Below are 22034 nucleotides of genomic sequence, written 5' to 3'. Positions count from 1 at the left end.
ATTAAAAACCCTTTTTTTAAAAAAAAAATCTCCCAAGGATAAGAACTTTATTTCATCAATGTGCTGATAAAGTTGCTCAATTCATTAACTTTAACCTATTAATTCAATTTCTGGAAGTAACAAGTCAATTAACTTAGACAGAAATATGGGGGGGGAATCATCATTTGCCATTTTCAGGTGTAAAGTTAGCATCTTGTAAAGCTGTTGTTGCAAAATGGAACAAACTGATTTCTAAAAAATTATTTCCAAGCTCTGAAAACAATGGTTAACACAAACTTGAGTTTTGCAAAGGTTTTTAAGCCGGCCACCAGGCAAAAAGGCACACATCACTTGTTTTTCCCTAAGGTGTCAGCTTTATTGAAAAATTAAAAGTACAGACTATTTTGTATATAAATACCGTGACTCTCAATGCCCTTTACAAGGCATATTCCATGGCTGGCTGTGAATGGATGAAAAGGCAGCAAGACGGTGGGCGCTCACTTCAGGTGGGCTGGAGGGATTGAATCCCAAAGAGCTACAGGTGGTACACTTTGGAGGCTCCTCCCATATCTAGCAAATGCTCAGGGACCAAGGTGTGGGGCAATGCGTGGCTCTTCCCCTTTCTGGTTCACCATGGTCCTACAGTGTTTGCATGATGCTTCCGGAAGGGGAGCAAATGGACAGCTGGGGGGGGGGCGCAGGTGAAGTTTTGGAATGAACCAGCAACCAACCGTTCGAGGCATTCCAACACAGAGACAAAAGTGTGTGTGGAGAGAGGTGAGGCATTGAGACCATGGTTGGCTCAACCAGGTAGACATGATCGACAGGAAGAATTGGTATCAGGAGATGCACCTCTTGGTCCCTAATCCCCTTCCCCCCTCTTCCATTCCCCGTCTCTCTTTTTTAGGTCGATCAGTTGTGGGATATGGTGGCAGCGGTGGGATATCCTTCCAGAAAAGCAGCCTCCACTTTGGGAACACCAGCCCAAAGTCCATTTAGTAGGAAAGCCTGGTGTTTTCCACCAACGATGTGTTTCCTGGCCATGCTGGGCTGCACAAACGTGGCGACCGTTCCCCTGTCTGCCCGCCATCTTGCCACCCGACTCATTCCGTCTCTCTTCCGTCCCTGTTTCTCATTTGGCTTCGGGGCTTCAAGACCCCCCTAAAGTGCAACATTAAACTCTGTGACGAGGAAATCGACGTAGTCTTGGTCCTTCCTTTTAAAGGCCTCGGCAATGATGCGGGCCGTCTCCCGGTGCTCCTTCCCCCGCAAGGCCACGCCGTTCACCTCCAGGATCACGTGGCCCACCTTCAGCTTCCCACAGTTGTGGGCAGAACCGCCCCTCTGCCGTTTGGGTAGAGGACAAGGGAAAAGAGAAAAAATACAGAACAAATGAATGTTCTCCTTAAGGCCGTAAGCCTGAACTCAGCTGGAGCAGATTTGCTGAGGACCTGCTGAGTGAGTGCTAGAGTACTTGCTAAATAGTAATGATTAGTAGAGTACCTGCTGAATCGTAATTAACGCTACCCATTGAATCTGCGGGTCTACTCGAGATGGAAGTAGCAAATGGATGTATACAATAATGTAAAGATCCAAACGGAGCGGGTGACTACAGTGGTGCCTCACTAGACAGTTACCCCGCATGACAGTTTTTTCGCTAGACATTGACTTTTTGCGATCACTATAGTGATTAGCAAAACAGTGATTCCTATGGGGGAATTTCGCTGGACAATGTTTGGTCCCTGCTTTGCAAACCGATTTTTGCTAGACAACGATTTTGACAGCTCCCCCCGTGCTCACAAAACGGGTGTTTTCGGGACCTAAGCTTCGCAAGACAGCTATTTAAACAACTGACTGGCGGTTCGCAAAGCGGCTTTCCTATGGCCGATCTTCGCTAGACAACGACGATTCTTCCCCATTGGAACACATTACACAGGTTTCAATGCATTCCAATAGGGAAATGCTTTTCGCTAGACAATGATTTTGCTAAACAGAGATTTCAGTGGAACGGATTATCATCGTCTAGCAAGGCACCACTGTAGTTCTATTTCTATTCCATCTTCCAGCCACTCTTGACTTCAACAAGGAACAAAGGTGTTACATATCAGAAATGACATACTCTTGTTACTTTCTTTGGGTATAAGAAGCAATGTTTTGTGGTCACTTTTCCAAAGCCTTGTTTTAATGCCTAAAGGGCAAATCATATGGGCACCAAAGTTAGGAGAAAAATTGTGATGAATTTGGTGGAATGAGCAAATGTGTCCCAGTTACTTTTTAAAAAGTTCCTATGAAAATGAGGACTGTTTGGCATTTTGAGCAACTGTCTTAAAGTATCACCCTGTTCTTTTATCAACCCCAAGATCCGTCCCCAAAAAGGAACGAAAAAGGAACAATTAGCAAATAATGTTAAGAAGGTGCAATTTTTGGGGGTGCACAATATTTCGGATGGGGAGGAGAGTACTTTGTTACAAGTAATGTAATGAATGACTTTTAAAGTACAGTGGTGTTTCGCTATGGGGAAAATCGCTATACGGATCAAAAAAACCCATTGGTTTTTTTGGCGTTCCAAATGACGTTCCAAACACCCATTGGCGTTCCAAATGGGCCCAAAACTCACCGTTTTGCAATGTTTCCCCATGTTCCGGTTGCCATTTTGGGTGTTCCGGCGGCCATTTTGGGTGATTCTGGCGGCCATTTTGGGTGTTCCGGCCACCGCCGAACAGCTGTTCCCCCTCGCAATGCGAAGAAACATCGGTATGCAATCGCATTAGTGATTGCAAAATCCGCATCGGTATGCGGATTCATCGTTAAACGGTGCGCTCGTTATGCGAGGCACCACTGTATATATATATTTCCAGGCTCTTTTAAAAAAATGCTTTATGGCAGTCACCATGGAAACCCCTCCATCAGTAACGGCCCGTTGCTGTCGTCTTTACCTGTATGGTTACGATCCGAGGCAGGGGCTGTCGGGTGTTGGCGCCTCCTTCAATAGCGATGCCCAGGGTGGGCGCACTCTTCGCCACCCGGATGAGATGGGATGTGGGTTCCAGGAGGCCAGGCTAGAAAAGAAAACAAGCCCCCAAGCAGAGCCCATTACCATGGCTAGCGAGAAAACTCTGGGGTAGATGCTCGAAACCAGAACCACACCAGGTTGTGATTTTAAGAATTTCGAGAGTTGTCATCCAGAGCCACAGCCAGAGCGAATCTCTGCAACAGACCCCCCCTCCTTCTTGCCCTGAATCAGTTTCTTTTTTCAGAGGGTTGGAATTACAAGGGCTCCCCTTTCAATATCTGAAGACATTCTGCACATTTTGGAACATTCTCATTTGTTTAAAAAAATGGTAAAGAAAAAGATAGAACAGAAACTGAAAGGGAAAACCAGATTTCAACCAATCCTTTAGAACAGAAGTCGTCAACCCCTGGTCCGCAGCCCGGTGCCGGTCCACGGCCTCAGCTGGACTGGGTGGCGGAGACAGACCTCCTCCCTGCACGTACTCCCCTCCCCACACCCGCTTTGCGTACATGCACGTGTACTAGTGTCGGCATGAGCACTCCCCCATCCCTTCACGCATGCACCCGAGAGCACGTGGGGGGGGTGCCCCACCTCTGTCAGAGGTTCAGCCAGTCCATGGTCCCAAAAAGGTCGGGGACCGCTGTCCTAAAGGATACATGGTGGCTTACAGTATCAAAGTTAAACGCTAAATAATAAATTGTTGTTGTTTAGTCGTTCAGTCGTGTCCGACTCTTTGTGACCCAGTGGACCAGAGCACACCAGGCCCTCCTGTCTTCCACGGCCTTCCAGAGTTTGGTCAAATTCATGTTGGTCGCTTCGATGACACTGTCCTACCATCTCGTCCACTATCATCCCCTTCTCCTCTTGCCTTCACACTTTCCCAACATCAGGGTCTTTTCCAGGGAGTCTTCTCTTCTCATGAGATGGCCAAAGTACTGGAGCCTCCGCTTCAGGATCTGTCCTTCCAGGGAGCACTCATAGTTGATTTCCTTCAGAACGGAGAGGTTTCTTGTCCTTGAAGTCCAGGGGACTCTCAAGAGCCTCCTCCAGCACCACAATTCAAAAGCATCAATTCTTTGGTGGTCAGCCTTCTTTATGGTCCAGCTGTCACTCCAATACATCGCTACTGGAAAAACCATAGCTTTGACTATGCAGACATTTGTCGGCAAGGTGATGTCTCTGCTTTTTAAGATGCTGTCTAGGTTTATCATCGCTTTCCTCCCAAGAAGCAGGCATCTTTTAATTTCGTGGCTGCTGTCTCCATCTGCAGTGATTATGGAGCCCAAGAAAGTAAAATCTGTCACTGTCTCCATATCTTCCCCTTCTATTTGCCAGGAGGTGATGGGAACAGTGGCCATGATCTTAGGGTTTTTTTTATGTTGGGCTTCAGACCATTTTTTGTGCTCTCCTCTTTCACTCTCATTAACAGGTTCTTTAATTCCTCCTCACTTTCTGCCGTCAGAGTGGTATCATCTGCATATCAGAGGTTGTTGATATTTCTTCCGGCAATCTTAATTCTCGAGGTGCTTAATTCTTAGAAGCTCAGTCGGTTCGTGTTCCCAAAAAGGTTGGGGACGGCTGCTTTAGAAGCTCAAAAAGTGGTGTGTGCTGCCCTCTAGAGTCTGAAAGGGTCTCTGCAGGACCTGCTGATCTCCGTGTGGTTGCACTGTAACTGTTATCCATGCTATGTGATCATGGGATATGTAGTTTGTGGAGCTACTTTAAATCCCCTTGTTGAAGTGCCAAGGAGATTGTGCTTTATTATAAGTTCACAGAAATGCCCCCTGGGTCTAAACTACCCAAACGTCGCATCCCATTCTCTCCTCCTGGGGTCGCCCTCGGACTGTGCGGCTTTGCCCACGGCTGGCTCTCCTCCTGGAGAAGAACGCGACCCCCGGGGCCAGAAACCAAACTCTCTGAGCGACCCTCCCGCAAACCTGAGGTGGCTTTTCTCTTGCAGAGCCCTGTTCCAGGCAGTAGATCGACCCCATAGAGACACAAATGAACAGACGGCTTTCCAACAGGGCTCTGAGGTACTTCATCCCTCCAGAGGTGAAGCACGCTTGCCCAAATCCTGTTGCTGTGTTACGCCTGCAGAAGGCAAGGGGTGTAACCCTTGATGTTAATTAAGGAACCACGGCTCAGATTTTCAACGGCACGCCAGCCTGGTTGGTTTGTCACGTATCCAAAATCCTAGCAGAGACCATTGAATAGCCAGCGAGAAGGGTCAGTGAGTTACTCCATTTGCTGTCCGCAGGCGCAACTAAGCAACAGGATTCAGACTGCTGAGTCATTTTCAACATAGGGCCTTTAAAAAAATGACCTATTGACCAATACTTGAGAACCAGCCCCTCCTGGCCATCCCTTCTCCATAGAAGCCAATACAAAGATGGCTTGAATTCTCTGCCTCAGTGGTTCCCAACCTGGGCTCCCCCCCAGATGTTCTTGGACTGCAACTCCCAGAAATCCTGGCCAGCACAGCTAGTGGCGAAGGCTTCTGGGAGTTGTAGCCGAAGAACAGCTGGGGGACCCAAGGCTGGGAAACACTGTTCTTCCTAAAGCCCCACCGCGCAAAGGATGACCAGGAGTGGCTTACGGGTTTCGGGCCTTTCTCCACCGGCCTGTCAGCCTGCGAGGCATCCTGAGAGCTCCGGCTTTTGATGGGACCCTGCGGCTGGCTCCGGTCTTTGGTGCCGAGTTCGGTGTCCCCGATGTCCACACCACTGTCCTCGCTGAGGGTCTGCCCGCTGTCCGACAGCTGGGAGAGGGTGGAGGCTGGGGCAAGCGACAATGAGAGAAAGGCTGTTAAGGAGACAAGCAACCCCGAAAGAGAGAGAGAGAGAGAGAGAGAGAGAGAGAGAGAGAGAGAGAGAAGGTGGCCTGGTGAAAAGTTTCTTTGACATTGCAACAGGTTCTACCGCACTTGGGGTCCCCTCCCCGTCTCCAGACAACAAGGCCAAGCTTGTTTTATCCCTCCTGGTCTCTGTAATTTGCACCCAATGCCTCTAGGGGGGTGTCTTCCCCTCCGAGCAGCAAAGAGCAAGCAGGGGGAAAGTGGAGGATTGGCAAGAAAGATACAAACAACCCATCTAAGGCTGCAGATTCTTGAGCAAATGTGGCCATTTCTCCAGCTCACGGAATTGTGCATATTATGCATACTCTACAACTGTGCACAAATTACAGTCTATCTAATGCAAAAAAAAAAAAAGGGGGGAGAAATTCAGCAATTTTTGCATCAAATTGACCTCAGTAGAAGAACTATGCTGGTGATTTCCTCCCATTGTTCTGAGAAAAATAATAATAGCGTCGGTTTTCACCTCACTCCCGCAATGGAAAGAAGCACAGATTTGCACCATTCTCTCCCATGCTGGCACAGGACTCCTCACTTGTCTCCTTCATAAGGTTGCTGTTGAGTCAGAAATGACTTGCTGGCCCTTAACAGCAGCAACACAAAGGCAGGAAACACACTGCCTTGGAAAGACTGACAGTCAGGTACTAAGAGGAAGGAGTTTTGGGGAGAAAAGGAAACATGGGTGGAATGTGCAGTAAACCAACATGACCACGGGGGGGAGACCAAGTCACATTAACGGCCCCCTTGCAAAGTTGGACAGCAGCACAAAACCCACAAAGCCTTCTTTTCGGCCAGAAAGTGACTCCTTTTTTTCACAGCTAACGACATCTCTAGCAGAGGTGGGAGAATGGGTGGCCCTCCGAGATGTAACTGGACAGCAGATTGGAGACAGAAGTTTGCTTCTCCCTCCCTCCCTCTGCAGTCAAAATCCACTAAGAGTAACCGTTGGTTGCTCTTTCACAACCAGGGATATTTAGAATCGGAATCCTCCTCCCTGACAGGCCTACTGAGGCGGCTGCCTCTCCTGGCAGGGTGCTGAGGGTGGCAACCATGTCGTTCCGCTCCCAACACCCCTGCAGGCTCAGGGCCCTTCTCCTACACACCCCCAATATCAGCAGGGTGCTCCCCAACAAGAAACGTGGTTGAAATGGAAGTATACTTTGAGCAGAGGTGGTTTGCCCTTCCGCAAGCAGGCGGCCAATTTGCTGCATTGCCTGCTCCTTTTCTGGTGTGTGTGTGTGTGTGTGTGTTAGCGAAAGGACCCAGGAGCAAGCAAAGGACACGGCGCCTTGCTGAAGGTTCTCTCACCTCGGGCTTGGGGCAGTGGTCTGACCTCGTTCACGTCGGGCTCGCCGTTGGGGCGATGGACTTCCACCATGATAAAGTGCTGGCTTGTCCCCGGTTCCGGGCTGCTTTTCTGGCTGGGCGGAGGGGGCGCCGGGTGGGTCGGAGGGGGTGGAGGCGGAGGGGACCGGGGGGCACCGGCTGGCGTGGCTTCGGGGGAAGAGGAGTCCTTCGGCCACGTCGGGGACTGGACCCGGGGAAAGGGCCCAATGGGCCGTGGGTTGACCAGCAGCAGGTGAGCATCCATAAGCTTCCTGGAGGTGCGGGTGATGGACGCGTAGATGGCGCTGGAGGCTGAGCCCTCGGTGGAGGTGGCAGATGAGGAGGTGATGCTCCCGGTGTCCCGCTCGGAGGGGCTGGGGGGCGGCGTGGGGTTTCGGGGGGCCACGAAGAACAGGCCGGACTGGGAGGACTCCGAAGAGGGCCTCTTGAGGGTGTCCTTCGACCTGACCTTGCCCTGTGACGGGGAGGCGTCCGAGGCCCTTCGCGGAGACGGCGGCGGAGGTTTGAAAGCAGGGGGATCTTCCGGGAAGGCAGAGACGTCGTCCTGGTGGAAAGCAGAGACATCCCCTCAAACAGAAGGCTTCCACCCAGGAGTGGACCACTGGCGGGCCTGGAGAGAGGACCCTCTCTGCCCTGGCTTCATCTACCTTCTCAGGCCACCAGAGGAGGTCACGGCCCCTTTCCTTGAAACCGGGGGGGGGGTGTCACTTGCTCTGCCAGCAAGGAAGAGTTTCCATGGAAAACACCCCTTCTGGAAGGCCACCTTGCTTACCGGCCACTGTGACACTTCGGGGGCTCCTCTGTGAACGTGCACAACCCCCCCCCGCGAGGCAGGCGGAGGGCCTCAACTGTGCCACCCACCGAGGCCCCCGTCCCAAAGAGACCAGAAATTCATTTCGAGACCAGAAATGTTTCTCGTCTTAGAGCCGCCGAGCCGGAAGGGACCCAGTAGGTCCGGCCCCTGCCAAGGAGGCACCGAGGGGGAACCGAACCCCCCTCCCGTCCCCTGGCTCCCCAACCCCCTAGCGGTCCAGAGACTTTTGAAGACTCCCCACCCGGATTGAAAGGGCTCATCCCGAGGGCCCACCGTTCAGGTTTTTCGGGGACTGCCTCCAGCTGTTTGCACGTCAGCATGGATGCGTCGCCGAGGAAGAGAAATGTCAGACACATGCCAGATGGCTCCTCCACACCCTGGGCCGCGTGTGTGGAAACGATATGCCAATTACATTAATTCAGCGTGTCAAAACAGACACACGGGGGGGGGGGGATTGGGCAGCATCCAGGATCAGCAGCCAAATCCCAGGAGAGCAAGCATTCTGCTCAGGGGGTGTCTTACCAGAGAGATGTCGGGCAAGGCGTTAACGCTGCCTTCACTTCGGTTCCCTCCCGCATCGACATCCGACGTATTCTAGCAGCAAGGAAGGAAAAAGAGACGTTACGTTGCCCGTGGGATCACAAGGGGGGAAAATGTACAGCATGGATCTCTCCTTCTGGGGTTGCTAGCTGGACACAGAGCGGGGGACATTTTAACACGGCTTCGCGTACATTATTTTTCACAAGACAGGAGGCACCGGGAGCAGATCTTCCTGCTCAGTGTGGGAGTAACGGATGTGCCGTTCACGTATGAAATCGAACCCGTTACTTCTGAGCTCCGGAAAGCCATGTGCACATGGGGAAAAAAGCTTTAAAATCCACACAGGGGAAAAAGAAAACCTTTTTTATGTAGCCCTCATGATCTAATGTGAAAGGTCAGGAAGAAACAGCAGGTGGGGTTTAAAGAAACCCGACAAAATTTAAATGGACTGAATTTTAAACCCCTTTTTAGGCAGCACAGTTTGATCCTGGGGGAGAATCTGCACTTTGGCCACATTTACGGGGACCGCGTTTCCACCTCTCCCTCTTCCCCCTGTCACTGGATCATCGTGGAAATACGTGAGCGCCAGATGTTCAGTTTTACCCCACCTCGTCATTATAATTATAACCCCACTACCATGAGTGAATGTCAAAATACAGCTCAGAACGAATCAACGGAATCGGCGGAGCTTAGCAAATGGCACGTAGCGAGTTCCGATCTTCGGCCGGCAAGCTTGGCCTGGCTGTCAATTAGGGAAATATGTCTCTGGGGTGGGGTTTGGGGAATAAAGAGGAAAGATGGGGAACAGCCAGGAAAGGCAGGCGCCTCCTGCTGATTTCGTTGAGCTTGGGGAATTGGGGGTGGGGAACGTGATCTCTATGGGCAGAGCTGATGAAGGCCAGGGGTGCAATTTTGCATTCAAAGGCCAAACTGATGTGAGAGAATGAAATAAGAATCTCCGTCTTGGGGCACCGTCTGGCCAGCCCCCCTGGGATGCCCTAGAGATCACAAGCGTTTCCAAAAACGGAGACTTGTTGTGATCCATCAGAACACACCCGATCAAGTTGTTTTTCATCCTTCCGGAGAACAAGTCTTTTGTAAGGCTAATGGGTCTTGATTGCCAATTTAAGAAAAAACACCACAAAACACTGCAGGATAGGAAGGATCACTTTCAACAATATACTGCTGCTGAGAACATTCATTCCACTCTCACCGACGGAGGGCTGCGGCTGAACTTGGAAGGGACCAAAGGGCGACAGAACGTCACCTACCTTGTTGATTGACAAGTCCTGAAAGCTCTAGTTTGACCGCAACACAGAATGTGTATCAGGTCTTTTATATAATAATCTTAATAACCTTAGAACTGCAGAGTTGGAGGGGATACTTTGGATCATGGTATCCAGCCCCTTTCAAATAAGGCCCAGCGGGGGAATCAAACTCCCATACTCTGGTTCTACAACCAGAGGCCTCCGTCTATCTATAGGGCCTTCATCTCTTTGAAGAGCACGTCTTTCATAAGCTCGGTGGCTCTTAAGATCCAGCTCACCCCTTCCAACAGGGGCCGTCTCCACAATCCAATCACCATGCAGACTGGGGGGGGGGAATTCTGGTTCTTGTAGTGCCCAAACAGCAACTTCTCCTGCCTCTCCATGCACAAATGCCCAACCCTTTGTTGGGCACTAATTTTCTTTTCCAAAGGAGAGGATCCGGGAGGACGCCGCTGGTTCGCTTGAGAGACGGCAACCGTTTGTAAAGCGAAGGAACTTCAGCCGCCTGGGTGGTTGCGTTGGAGAGACTGATGGGGTGGTCAATGACCCGGTGCCCGGGGGGAAAGAAACCCATTAATGTTGTCCATGGCTCTCAATTCCGTTCCGCTCTGGCCTCTGCCTTCTGTCATTCATCATCCTTTAAGCACTGAGCGGAATGAGAGACAGTTCCCAGCCCAGTGTTGACAGCCTGCAGAAATATCTGGACACCGCTTCTGTTCACTGGCCCTGCGCTGCCGTTTCAGAGACGCACTCCGCAGGCAAGGAAGTCCTGGGCCGAGCGCAGCAGGCTTTCTTTCTTTCTTTAATGACATAGCCCAGAATCCCCTTGCTCTGGTGGCTGGGGGTGGGTGGGTGGGTTCTGTAAGGTGCCATCCCCCAAAACAACTGGGACGAGTTCTCGCCCTCTTTTCTGCCACAAAATACTTCTCAGAGGAGAGGAGAATCATTTCTCAGCTCGGCCTCTGGCTGTGCCAGGACTTGACACGCCGGGCGTTGCATCCCCATGCCCAGGTTTCGTAATTTTGGCAGGACTTGAACGCGGGGCCTTGGTCGTGCCTGGCCTATGCGTCACCGCTGAACTGTGAAAGGGAGTTAAATTAAACGGACGCTAGGTGGCCCCCGCCTGTCAGGGATGCTTTAAGCTGCGGGCTCCCTGCATCGACAAGGGGGGTGGAATAAATAACCTCCTGGGGTCCCTGCCTGTTTCAGCCTATGACTCTGCGATCATTATTCCACCATTGGGGACAAGAAGCAGAAAGAAGAGGCGCAAAGCAGCCAGCGTACATTCTCCCGCTCTCCCCTTTGCGCCGGGCTCTGATTTTAAGTCAATTAGAAATAAGCACGGCCGCCGTGATCGGACAAAGCTGTTTCCAATTATGAAAGCAAGCAATTAACCTCCCACTTATAGGACCCGGCGGTGATTCGGAAAATCATTAGCTAGGGAGGTGAGGAGGAAAAAGGCAGATGGTCTCCGCTTGGCCAAGAACACACACAGAGAGAGAGAGAGAGAGAGGGAGGGAGGGAGGGAGGGAGGAAGGAAGGAAGGAAGGAAGGAAGGAAGGAAGGAAGGAAGGAAGGAAGGAAGGAAGGAAGGAAGGAAGGAAGGAAGGAAGGAAGGAAGGAAGGAAGGAAGGAAGGAAGGAAGGAAGGAAGAGGGAGGGAGGGAAGGAAGGAAGGAAGTATGGAAGGAGGGAGGGAAGGAAGGAAGGAAGGAAGGAAGGAAGGAAGGAAGGAAGGAAGGAAGGAAGGAAGGAAGGAAGGAAGGAAGGAAGGAAGGAAGGAAGGAAGGAAGAGGGAGGGAGGGAAGGAAGGAAGGAAGTATGGAAGGAGGGAGGGAAGGAAGGAAGGAAGGAAGGAAGGAAGGAAGGAAGGAAGGAAGGAAGGAAGGAAGGAAGGAAGGAAGGAAGAGGGAGGGAGGGAAGGAAGGAAGGAAGTATGGAAGGAGGGAGGGAAGGAAGGAAGGAAGGAAGGAAGGAAGGAAGGAAGGAAGGAAGGAAGGAAGAAAGAAAGGAAGGAAGGAAGGAAGGAAGGAAGGAAGGAAGGAAGGAAGGAAGGAAGGAAGGAAGGAAGGAAGGAAGGAAGGAAGGAAGGAAGGAAGGGGGCTGTTTTCCCCTCCGTGGCTGGTTTTTATCATCATTTGCCCATTTCTCTCCATCCGCAGCAACCACACAACTATTGGGACATCCATCAGAGAGAATGGGAGGCCGTCCCTCGCCCCCTGCCCTCTGATGGGCTGCTCTTAGGGAAGAGACAGTGAAGGGAGGGGGGGAGCTTTACCGGTTGAACGTCTACCTGCTAGACACATCACCAACACTGAACATGGGCAACTCCTACAAAAGTCTTCCCCAGACAGGCACCACCGAGAGGCATATTTCTGGCCAGGGATAGTGGACATTCTAGTTCCAGTGCTTTGAAGGCCATCAGGTGGTTTTGGGTGCAGGAGATGATGGGGAAAAAGCCTTTGAACTCTTCTCTCACGGTGTTGTGATCCAGAGAGGGAAAAGTCCAGGATTTTTTTTTTTTTTTGGTAACTTGAATTCTCCACTCGTGTCGTTCAAGCGATGGCTTTCAGAGGTCAACCCGGTTGCACCGGGCACCATCTAAGGGTTAAAGAGGAATCTGGCACATCAGAGCTGGCCACTCCGAACAAATTTTCCCTTGGGTTTTGGCTCTGATTCGGCCAAAGTGGGTGGTTCTAATATCAGAGGAGTGGTCGTTACAGGGAGAAGAGCCAGGGATTCGGAAAACGCTGGTTAAAGTTTGGGCAAAACCAGGAGTGGCCGCTCCGCTCCCCACTGATGCTGGAGCTGAAGGCCTCCCCTTTGACCCTTACTCAGCCTCTCTGAGGAGCCCCAGATCACATCCGTACCCAGGAAGCACTGCTTACCTCCATGAGGTCAATGAGCCACAGAAGCCGCTCCTGGGGGCGGGGACGACGAATGGAGCGATCAAAAAACGAACAAACAAATGAAAAACGGACCGTTAGATAAATTCATCACAAGCAAGGTAGAACAAGGAAGGCAAATGTCATGAGACGACTTCCCCGGCTAGTGCCTATTGGAAGCTCGTGCAAGGTAGAGATCTAACAACACAACCTTCCTATCTGTGCTCCCAAGGGGCTGGAAATCAAGGTAGACTGCCTCTACCAATGGAGGCTCCATTAGGAAAACACAGGCATGGAACTTCCCGTTGGCGGAGAAGGCCATTCCGGACCAGACCCAAACATTTATTCTCGGAGCAGAGGAAGAGGAGAAGCGACCAACATTTCCAGGACGAGTGGCTTGGGGAGAAAAACAAATGGCAGTGTCCCCCCCCCCTTCCCGCTTCCAAGCCCCGAGATGCTTTCGGTTCAGCTCTGCTCCTCGTTTATTAAAAGCAGCTTTCAATTCCCACGCCCGCTGATGCATTTATGATGAAAGGTGTTTTACAGCCGGGCAAATTGATTTCGCGTCCGCGGGGCTGAATACTTAAGAGGTGATTATGCTAACTTAATTAGGTGCGCCGTGCATGCTTGAGGTCTTGCCGATTGGGCTGGGATGACACTGGCTTGCCAGCAGGAGAGATGGTTGGTGGAGGTGGGGAGGATGAGTGGATGAAGAACCTGCCCATCGGTCCTCAAGAGTACTGATGCTTGCGGCCTCTGCTGCCCAAGTCCACCGGCGGGGTAGGGGGCACTTCGCTTAAAGTCCCTACCACCTGGAGGAAGTCCTGCATCTCATCCCCCACCGAGCTGATTTACTTCTTTGTCGATTTCAAAGGTCAGGGCCAAAGTGGAGCCTGAAAAGTCCCTTTGAGCCTCCCTTGCCCCCACCCCGTTAGAAATAATTTTCACCAATATTTTAGCCTTCTTCTGGATTTTGCACTGGTGACGTTTTCTCCAAAAACCTTCTCACCGATCCCTCCCAAACTGGAAGCAGGCATCTGTTCCTTTCTGGTTCGCCCCCCCCTTCCTCATCTGGGGTCCTCTGGAGCCATACTGGGCCCACCCCCACCAGATGTCGGGGGCAAACATTTTGGCCCCCTCAACTCACCAGAGTTTGCATGTCTCCAGTTTAAGGGTCAAACGTATAGCCTGCCTTTTTCTGGAGAACGCGACTCGTGGAGCCCCATGATTTTGACGAAGAGGCAGAATTAAAACACTCTGCAAGGTGCAGACATGGAACCCTGATTGGTTGGCCCCACTTGGCTACAGCTGCTGTCTAACAAAAAAACAATTTAAAACATTTCTGCAAAAATCAGAAATGGTGTAGGGGGCTAACCCCATGGCTAGTTTCAAGCTGAGAAGGCCTATGGATTTGTGGCATTTGTTCACTGGCTACCTGGAAATAGCAAGTGGATTGGGCCCATATGGTTCACTAGGTATCCACTGCTCTACACAGTCATGAGCCACAGAGGCCAAGAGGTCCTTAGGTTCATCAGGGTGGAGGAGCATGCAACGACAACACGCACAACCCCCAACTCTTACCCGAGCTGAGCTGACGGTGGTGGAGGTGAAATGGCTCCCGGTGGAAGAGATGGTGTCGCTGTAAGACATCATGGAGTACGAGTCGGTGCCTGTCCCTGTCCCCGAGGGTTGCCGGGCTTTCATGAATTCAATCTCCCTCTTTAGGACCAGGTTGTCGAAACGGTCAAGGTCCTGCGGAGAGATCACTCCCCTGACTTCCGACAACAGAGAGAACTGGAGAAGAACAGGAAGGACGATAAGTTGAAATGAAAGTGCCAGGACACCCTTCTCTCTCCTCTGGGTGTGCACTCATGCGTGTGTTTTATAAGAGATCCAGTGCTTGGACAAAAAAAAATCTGGACAACTTCCAGAATCCCCAGTTAGCAGCGAACTTCAGCTCCCAGTACCCTCAGTTAGCAAGACAAAGTTAGCAGTTTGTCTGAAAAAAAAAAATCAACTACAGTGGTGCCCCGCTAGACGATGAATGGCAAAATCTCATGATGATGAATTTTTTTGTGATCGCTATAGCGATCGTAAAATGATGTTTCCTATGGGGGATTTTTGCTTCACGATGATTAGGTCCTTGCTTCGCGAACCGTTTGTTCGCAAAACGACGATTTTTCCGGTTCTGTAAAATGGCTTCCCTTCGCAAAATGGATGGCTTCCCTTCACAAAATGGGTGTTTTCCGGACAGAAGCTTCATAAGACACTGATTTAAAACAGGTGATTGGTGGTTCTCTATGGGCACTCTTTGCTGGACGAGCAGGTATTTTCCCCATTGGAACGCATTAAATGGTTTTCAATGCATTCCAATGGGGATTTCCCCCCCTGCATGATGACAATTTCGCTGTACAGCGATTTTCCTGGAACGGATTCTCGTCATCATGCGGGGCACCACTGTACTCTGGGGATATCTGTTTGGTGTGATTCTAATAGCTGCTGCCTAACCCCTGACTGTTTGGTCCCACTTGCCTACTGCTGTTGCCTAAACCCTGATTGGTTGGCCTCGTCCTTCCTACGGCTGCTGATTAAGCCCTGATTGGTTGGTCCCATTTGTTGTGCTGCTGCCTGAACCCTGATTGGTTGCTCTCCTCTTTCCTACCCCCCCCACCTGAGCTCTTCCTGTCCCACCTTGGCATGAGTGTTGAGCAGTTCAAAGAGAGCCATGACGAGGGCATCGACTGGGATGTTGTTCTCCTTGTACTCATCCAGGTAGTAGGCCATGGTGGCCCTCTCGGGCTCATTCAGGAGGTGGCGGGCTTGTTCCTCTAACATCACTCGGCTTTGATTCACCAGGCTACTGAGCGTCACCTGGGATCCGGCCAGGCCTTTATAGAAAGAGGGCTGGGAAAAGGGAGAGGAGAGGAAGGGGAAACAGAAAAGAGCATATGGGATGTCTGGTTACAACCCTCAGTGGTCAAGAGCTTCAAAGTGGGCAGCAGGGGTCTAGTGGGAAATTCAGAAGTGTTCGCGCTCAGCATGGGCTCCTATAACCACTCCTCTAAAAGGAAAGACCAAAAAACACCCCACTGAATGGGTGCATAGAAGCGAGTGAGAAGCCAGGTCTTTTGTAAAGCTAATGGCTCTTAACTGCTTGCGGAAATATTAAAATCTTTTCTCTTGGAGAATCCAAGTGTGGGTTTTCTGGCAATGTTTCAGACGTGTATATGAAGTATGAAATGGAGGGAGATGTCATGTTTGAATCCTGTTATAGCAGGTTGTTTAAGCCGAAAGCTGGAACTGCCTGTAACTGAGGCTTCAGGGAGGAAGGCCAATACTGTAGAATAGGGAACATCCGGTACAAAACTCAGGGGTTTATGTGGAAAAGCTAAATAAGACAGATTTGGCATGAGGGCCGGAGTCTGCTCACCCCCACATGCTGCAGAGTGGGTATTGAAACCGAATGGAAGGAACCTGGCTTATAGGGTGGGAATACCTCATGATTTTTATTTAAAGCAAAACAGGCAGCTCGTCTGTATTCGAAAAGTGGCCTGTGGGTGGAGTGAGGGGAGTCCTCACCCCAACATTTGAAGGGAGAAGCTATGCTGTGCTCCGGAGAAAGGCAACGGGGGTCTCTTCGGCTTTAATGGGATTCATTCCCGGGCATATGAAGGCTGGAGTGCAACCGGTTCCGGAACTCAGCCTGGTTTTTGCAAACGGAGCGACGCTCATTCTTCCACGGTCAATGCAGCGGGGGGGGGGGGGATGTAAACCGTAGGTGCTGGGATTCTTGCCCTGAAAGAAATATCGCCGGCTGCGCCAGCAAGCCGTAAAGACCGGCCAATGCGACTCATGGAAGAAAGACCCTCATAAATCTCTTTATCAGCACCGGCCACCTGTGCCACCAAGCTCCGGGTTGCTGTTTTGAAAGCACAAAGCCTCGGCCAGGCAGGCAGGGGAAGGGCCCCTTGAAATGGGATTTTTGCACACTAAGGGGGGGGGGGGAGAGGCAGGCAGGGGGGAAGCACGTGGCGCCCGGGTGGACTGCGGACAACCCAGTCACCAAACCCCCAAACAAAGCGAGGACAAAGGGCCCAAAATGTACGAGGGCAGCGCTCTTCCCTGCGGTCCTTACAGAAGACAGGCAACACTTGCGATTAGTGCACCGATGATATGGCTGAGAAAAACAACCAGCCTGGGGCCAGCCGGTCGGAAGCCGGGGAAATGGACATGGGCCCGTTGTGAAGCTCAACACCCCCCCTGGAGCAAAAGGGTCCCTCTCTTCCTGTAGAAAAGTGGCCGGCACTGGGGCCGTTTCACGACGCTCGGCGGGAGGACCCCAGGGCAGCCCAAGCGATTCTGCTGCCTGAGGCAGGAGGCACACCCCAGTCTGCAGGGCAGAGGGTGTGCCACCACACATACACAGACATACAGAGCACGTGGGTGCCCATCTTAGAGAAATGCTCAGAGGGGTGAAGCCGTAGGTCGTTCTGATGATGAGGGATGATGGCATCCTCCCAGGCTTTCCTGTGGCCTCCGAGCTGAGCCGCAGCCCTCCTGGTCACCGGGAAGAACCCCCCATTTCCCCACACGCCGGCTACAATGTGAGCCATCCATGTTGTCAGGCCACGTATTTTGGGCAAGCAAGCCTCCTTAGCTTTACAAAAGACCTGCTTTTATTTGGTGGCATGAAAACCAGCTAGGAGTGGTTTGTAGGTGCAGGCCCCAATTGCGGCTTGCCCCAGGGCCCTCGTCCAAATTCTGGCGGGGGAGACGGTTGTGGTGAACGCCTGTGCTTCAAAGCATGCAATGATCCGGCTGCCTGGAGGTTTTGCTGAAGCTGGCTGACAGAGAGAGTGCTGGAGGTGGCCCCAGAGTTTTTGCCACCTGAGGAGAAAGACAAAATGGCACCTCTCCATTGGGGATGCTCAACCGACGGCCGGTGGGATCCGACGGCAGCCCCGGGGACATCAGGTGAGCCAAGGAAGCCTGCCCACCCCGCCCTGCCGGATCGGGTGCCCACGCCTCTGGCGCATGCTGCCTGAGGATGCCGCGCCACTCCGCCTTGGGACAGGATCCACACGCTCCCGCTGGAGCCCCACTGACGCCCCTCCTGGGTCTCGACCCGGAATCTCAATCCATCAAAACGGGGTCATGGACCGACACCGGGAGGCAGGAAAGGGCCCTCGTCAATTGCTCCTGATTCACTCATCGTCTTCCATCACACGTCTGCTGCTTCCCCCCCACATTTTTTTTATGATCTCTCCCTCCTGGTTGCAGCACAGAAACAGAATGAATAAAGGAAAAAAGGGGGGGATGTGAGATGCTCTCTCTCTCTCTCTCTCTCTCTCTCTCTCTCTCTCAATTCTTGCTGAAACACAGGATGGCTGCTGGGAAACCAAGAACAGATTTTTGCCTAGAAAGGTCCGTGAGCTCAGTTCTGGCCCCAGAAACCCCGTTCCCGAGCTGATCAGCTGTTCAGGTGCGCTCCTCTTTGGTCCTCGTAAGCCCATAGCGGACAGAGGGCAAACGTCCAGGTGCTGGGAGACGACACATCCCATCATCCCTCACCGTCCTAGCCCCCACCTATTCTAAGCATGCATCTCCGGGCTGAGGCTCAGCTGTAGTTCATGATCAAGTCACCGTGAGATATCTTTTTTTGCAACTCCCGTCTGTGTCCTGGGTGTGAGGAATCGCCGACAGAAAGGGAGCCGAGTGCGAAACTCCCCAAACAAGAGAGAGAAAAGGCTCTGCTTTCAAAAAACGGAACCCGCTGAGGCGGGGGGCCGGATGTGCTGCCCCTTATTTTCCTAACCCTCGCCCCTAGGCCCTTTTCCAGATTTTGGCCCCCTCTCCATTTTGGTGCCCTGGGGCAAAGGCTCACGTGCTCTGCCCACGTAGCAGTTAGGGTTGGTGAATCCCCGGGGGACTGGATTTAAGAAGCAGAAACTTTAAAAGGTCTTCTGTTCCTGCATCAGCTGCAGCTGAGGTAGGGAGCACCAGGGGTGGGAAACATCTGAGTTTTTCCTCTTGAGCGCCAAGCCAGATTTTGGGAGGCGGTGGAGGCCTCGGGGAGCTGCAGTCCGAGAACCTCCAGGGACCCTTAATTTTCTCTGGAGCGAAGGAAATGGGGCTGCCTGAGAGACCCAACCGGGCAGCCCCTCAAGATGGTTCCTCTGACTTACACCCGACACTGGGAAAATGTCTTACCTTTGCGGTCGCGTCCGTTGCGGGATCGCCAGAGGCCCTAAGAATTAAGACAGTCGGAATGAAAACTAGAGGAAGGCTTTAACCACTATTCCCCGCCACCAAAGAGGGCAGGAATTCAACTGGAGAAGAACAGTTTGTCTTTCAATGGTTATGTTAGAGACTGCTGTTTAAAAAAAAAATTAGACATTTGCCTTAAACAGTTGTTTCCAAGAAGGAAGTACTATAAGATTTGGAATAAATCCAATTGTTAGGGGAGTAGAAATATGGTAAATCCCAATAAAAACCTGGCAAGGCTGAACAGCTCAGGGATTGGGAGTTTGATTGCCCCATGGGGCTGATCTAGACTAGAGGGTCCCTTCCGGCTCTGCAGTTCTAAAATGATGAGGATGAGGATGAAGGCAAGATTTTTTTTTCCTGCAATGGGTCTGTTCTAGTTTGGATGAACACCCAGTTTAGGTCCTGGTAGCATTTTCTCCTATCTCTGTTTCTGTACTTTTGAGTATTTGATCCTAGCTCATCAGAGATCATACCATATACCAAAAGAGGTCATGATGAAATACAGCCAGTCAGTTTTTGCTATAAAGTGTTATTAGGTATTTTTTTAAAACTTCATAGAGCAGGAACACGGACATGAATTTGAATTACTTCCCCAAACTGTAAGGGAACAAAGAACTTCCCTTAGCGTATGGTGAGAAAGGGGACATCTTTCAATTGCTTCAAGAGTGAAGCTCCAGAGATGTAGCCATGTTATCACTCCGAAATAAACTTGTTAGCACGAAAGAGCTAGAAAATTTTACTTTTATTTCTTTAAGAGCAATGAGAAGCACTGTTCCCCCACCCCCAATGTATGTAATGGCCAAAATATTTCCGTCCTTCACATCCAGGCGAAATTGCACTTTTTTATTTTTTTCACATGATATGACAAATATTTCCATAATCTGGATTTCAGAGATTAGCATTTGAAGGTCAGCCCCGGCTTGAAACAAATAAACCACAGCCACATTGAAATCCCTCAAGTGTCAAGGTTTAAGAGAACAAAGCACGTCACCAGTCAGAAGTATTCAGAGACTTATAAATGCGGGACTTAAAAACAGACTCAGCGGCCATATTTCAAAGGCATACAAACCTTGCCGGATTGATGATGGTCTCACTGATCTGCGAGCTGGTGATCCACTTGGTCTCGTCCACCGTGGTCCGAGCGTGGGGCAGCCTGCCGACGTCTTTGACCGTCATGATGAGGTGGCGTGAGGATTTGAGGAGCTTCACCGCCTCATCGTGGGGGATGCTGAGGAAGCTGCGGCCGTTCACCTCCAGAATCTGGTCCCCAACCTGTGGGTAGACGGAGGGGAGAGACGGTGGCATAGAGAGAGACAGAAGCTTTGAGGAACCTGATGAGCACCCCGGACGGTCTAAAAATAATGTAAAATTTGTTATCTTGTGTCTCGGAATCAAGTTCTAAGGCAGTGAGTCACCCGGGCGTTTTTGGGGTGCTCTTCCAAGAAGGCTTCACCACCAGCTGTGCTGGCCAGAGTTTGTGGGAGTTGCAGTCCAAGAACACCAGGGTTGCCTAAGATTGGAAACTATTGTTCTAAGGTATAGGAAATGGGAAATCACAGGTTCATCCAGCCCAGCCCTTCCCAAACTGGGGTCCCCAGATGTTCTGGGACTACAACTCCCAGAAATCCTGCCCAGCACAGCTGGTGGTGGAGGCTTCTGGGAGTTTTAGTCCAAGAACATCTGGAAACTCAAGGTTAGGAACCACTGATCTAGCTCACGTTATCTACACTATCTGGAAGAAACTCTCCTGGCTCTTTCTCAGTTGCCAACGGGGGTGGGGTGGGTGTTTAAAAGTGCTCTCCAAGGTGCTGAATGTAAGTTGACTGCCTGGGTTCAGCAGCTTGGCCCTGCTCCTGTAAAGTTCAGACCACAAACCCGGAACTAATTCGCCTCCGCGGCTTCGCCCGGAATAGAAACAAGAATCGCAGGCCACTGCTGAGTCCGCACAGCACAACTGGAGAGATGGGAGGTTCGGAATTCAACAAGAATTGTGAGGACGGAGTCCTGAAAGAACTGCTGGCAGAAATTGCCACCTTCCAGCTATGTGGAATAACCGCCAGTCCCATTCCCCCCACCCCAGGATCCCTCAGGCTGTGCCTCGACGGCCACCTCACAATACCGCCGGACCAAAAAGCTCAAACTGCGCATTAAGGAGAACTGTGCGATTGTTCTTTCTCTCCACCCCTTCCTTTTCCCTTTTCTTTTTCGAGACAAAAGCAGATTAGGATAGGCTTAAACTGCAACAAAATTAGAGCAGGAGTTTGCTTAACTCTTTGTCTACCAACCCTTTTCTGCTTCAGAAAACCCAACATTAATTGTTGGTTGTTTTTTTTCCCCTGTCCCATTTCAACCCGTTCGCCTGAACTCAAAGTGGAAACGGACTGCAACAAGGACAACTTGGAGATTGGGCAGCATCAAGGCAGGGTCCTGTCCAGCAAAGTCGGGACAGGTCAAGCTATGGCACAGTCATACCGAGGAAAGCAAAGTAGATGTAGGCCACTCCTCAGATTCCTGCAGATGCCCTTCAGTGCTGGATGGCTCAGGGGTTTTGGGAGTTTGATTCTCCACTGTGCCTCCTTTACCGGGGCTGGACTTGATGACCTATAAGGTTCCTTCCAGCTCTGAAGTTCTAGGATGATGATCATGATTGCAGCATGATTTGGCTCAGACAAGCATCTTCAGCACCATGGACAGATCTCAGGAAAAAAGCTGGGCAGCAGGAAGACCCTTTGCTTCAGCAAAGCTGGTCAGGCTTTACGGATGTTTGGCCATCCACCTACTGTCCTCTCTCTGGGAAGGATGGGGCCCCCCGAATCAAAAACATAAACACAGTGGTGAAGATTGTTTTAACATTATGAGAACTGGGAGGAAGACTCTCTCTCTCTCTCTCACTCACTCTCTCACTCTCTCTCCTTCTCTCAATCAGTTTTCTCCAAACTGTCTTGTATTTCTTTATTCGGGGAGGGGAAAGCAAACATGATTTGGAAAGTGGGTCACAGAAACAGAGCACTGGGCAAAGAAACGGATGAAACTGAGTTTGCTTCTCGTTGTTCTTTTCAATCACGTCTCTC

At 51.1% G+C, this 22034-nt stretch overlaps 1 protein-coding gene across 1 annotated transcript in view; it reads right to left on the bottom strand.

Moving 5' to 3' along the window:
• Nucleotides 1-330: 330 nt before the first annotated feature.
• The window catches only part of WHRN (whirlin), a 90186-nt gene continuing 68482 nt past the window's right edge, over nt 331-22034 (bottom strand). The window contains exons 4-13 of the mRNA XM_072984649.2: nt 20033-20235; nt 18907-18943; nt 15388-15600; nt 14278-14490; nt 12700-12732; nt 8527-8598; nt 7152-7734; nt 5589-5767; nt 2916-3038; nt 331-1323 (exon numbers count right to left, since the gene is read on the bottom strand). Of these exons, the coding sequence (XP_072840750.2) occupies nt 1141-1323; nt 2916-3038; nt 5589-5767; nt 7152-7734; nt 8527-8598; nt 12700-12732; nt 14278-14490; nt 15388-15600; nt 18907-18943; nt 20033-20235 (1839 nt within the window). The 3' untranslated portion in view covers nt 331-1140. The remainder of the gene's footprint in view (nt 1324-2915; nt 3039-5588; nt 5768-7151; nt 7735-8526; nt 8599-12699; nt 12733-14277; nt 14491-15387; nt 15601-18906; nt 18944-20032; nt 20236-22034) is intronic.

The sequence above is a fragment of the Pogona vitticeps genome, chromosome ZW-PAR, assembly GCF_051106095.1.
Source record: "Pogona vitticeps strain Pit_001003342236 chromosome ZW-PAR, PviZW2.1, whole genome shotgun sequence".
NCBI lineage: Eukaryota > Metazoa > Chordata > Lepidosauria > Squamata > Agamidae > Pogona > Pogona vitticeps.
The sequence above is the reverse complement of the archived record's forward strand: the minus strand, read 5'-3'. Positions and strand labels throughout refer to the sequence as shown.